Consider the following 2,285-nt stretch of genomic DNA (forward strand, 5'->3'; position numbering starts at 1 on the left):
CTGAATGATAACTCATAGCAAACTTCCTTGCTGCTAGGGTGGCTGTTACTTATGCTTCCACAGGTGTTCCTTTGACTTTTATCATTAATTTAGTGAAAGCTCAGTGAGACTATCAATGTGATAAAAGATCAAAATTACCATCACATTTCCCCCTTTAACAAATGTCTTGTATTATAAATGTAGCATGTTTAGCACATTGACTTTTTTCCTTCTGCATCTTCTAACTTGAATAGTTTGCACTTTGAGGTTTTTGTATTCTTTTAATACAAAAATTATACCCTGTCCGCATACATGTGCTTCCTGCCTTCTGAAATGCACAATATTGGGAGATGAGAAAATAGGCCCAGATAACAGAAAATCACTTAATTAGTAAGATGGTCATTATCATAGACATTACCATAGTCATTATCATTGGCTCCTTTCTAGTTATTATATTCATATCTCCACAAGTCTCATTTACTCCCTACTCTACCCAGCATTCTTCATATGACCTAGAGATTCTCTGATTCCCAAAGCTGAACATAGTATTAAAATAACTGGTGGTGTCTCCATTTCAATTTTGTCAGTGAGTAAATGTCATTTATCTCATGCAGTCACATTTTAGGCATTTTTCTAGAATAGCTATTTAAAACTAATTGGGCTGTATGTGGTGGCTTATGGCTATAATCCCAGCACTTTGTGACGCCAAGGCAAGAGGATTACATGAGTCCAGGAGTTCAAGGCCAGCCTGGGAACAGCGAGACTTCATCTTTACAAAAGAAAGTGTTTTGTTTGTTTGTTTTGTTTTGTTTTAAATTAGGTGTGGTGATGCATGCCTGTAGTCTTAGATGTTCAGGAGGCTGAGGCAGAAGGATTGCTTGAGCCCAGGAGTTCGAGGCTGCAGTTAACTCTGTGATTGTGCTGCTGCACTCCAGCCTTAATGACAGAGTGAATCTCTGTCTCTTAAATAAATGAAATTAATTGGTCCTAAAGTCCTTAGGCTTCTTTCTAGAGCTTCTCAGTGGTAAATATTCTAGAACTTTTGCATGTTTCTCAGTATAAAAGCCTTTCAGCTGAGAAAACATTTGTGGTAGGAAGCCCAAAATTATTATTTCAGTTTTTCAGATCAGATATACTCATAGCTGCCATGTCCTTTATCTCTTAAGCAAGGTTTTCATAATGAAACAAAACTCTGTATCTCCTTATTTTTCCCCCATATGAGTCTGTTACTAAGGGTACTTGATGCAAAAACTAGTGAAATTCTCTCCATTCCAGAATGTATCTTGTCTGATTTAACTTCTTTTTAATTGGGTAGGGTTTTAAAGTGTTCTTAGTGAGACATTGAAATTGAGGAACTCCATTCTTTCATCTGGCCTATCTGTTCTATTATATCTTCCACTATTGCAGTTGAATGCCATGGCCAACCGAGCAGCTGGGAAAGGGTATGAAAATGAAGACAACTATGCCAACATTCGCTTCAGATTCATGGGCATTGAGAACATCCATGTGATGCGGAACAGTCTGCAGAAACTTTTGGAAGGTAAAGAGATTTCACCTTGGCTAGGCAAGAGGCCATAGCTTTGCATTATTATGTAAGCAGAAAGCATGCCTGATTTGGGGTGAAATATAAAAGCAAGCAGGTGAGCAGTGTCAATAAGTGGCTAAGTGTTTGACTATAGTACGAATCTAGCTTACATAGTACTAAATTATAGCAGTGTTGGTCTGGAAAAGGGACTATGATGTTCAGTTTCGTAATTCAATAAAGTTCATCTGGGTCTAGTTGGTATGAAAATTATTTCTCTCTATGGAATTACTGAGGTTGATTTTCAGGGATAGGCAAACCAACATAAGTATTTTATAAATTGGGATTCATTTTATCATCCTCAAGGTAAGAAATTACCTTATTTAATTTGCTATCAGGATTTAGTCTGATTTTATCACTGTGCTGATGAAGTTGAATTTAGACTTCAAAGGAATAAAGTTGATATCAGACAGTTTTGGTGATCTGTTATTGACTACAAAATGATTAGGGTCAGAAAGGGGGCAAGGTGGGATTGGGGCCTTACAAGACTCTTGGATATAGAGAGCATTTCTTCTAAAACTACTACCCAGGATTCCACAATGTGGTATGCCAACTCAGGCAGAGATGGTGAAAACCTGCCTTCTTTAGTGAACTCCCCATTCTTCCTCTCCTTTCTTCAATTTTGAACTGGTGTAGTCTGCCAGGACCTCTCCTTTACACCATCATTGCCAGATCTCATCTGCTTAGTCTGCATCTCTTTTAAAATATTAGTGTCCCTCTTCCT

The 2,285-nt window shown here is 37.7% G+C and overlaps 1 protein-coding gene across 2 annotated transcripts in view; it reads left to right on the plus strand.

Annotated features, from left to right (window-relative positions):
- The window catches only part of MTMR8 (myotubularin related protein 8), a 142,505-nt gene that overhangs the window by 54,195 nt on the left and 86,025 nt on the right, over positions 1-2,285 (plus strand). For both annotated transcript variants that reach the window (XM_037732667.1, XM_017512151.2), the window contains exon 7: positions 1,387-1,519. In XM_037732667.1, the coding sequence (XP_037588595.1) occupies positions 1,387-1,519 (133 nt within the window). The remainder of the gene's footprint in view (positions 1-1,386; positions 1,520-2,285) is intronic.

This window comes from Cebus imitator, unplaced genomic scaffold (genome assembly GCF_001604975.1).
Source record: "Cebus imitator isolate Cc_AM_T3 unplaced genomic scaffold, Cebus_imitator-1.0 Scaffold463, whole genome shotgun sequence".
Classification (NCBI taxonomy): Eukaryota; Metazoa; Chordata; class Mammalia; order Primates; family Cebidae; genus Cebus; species Cebus imitator.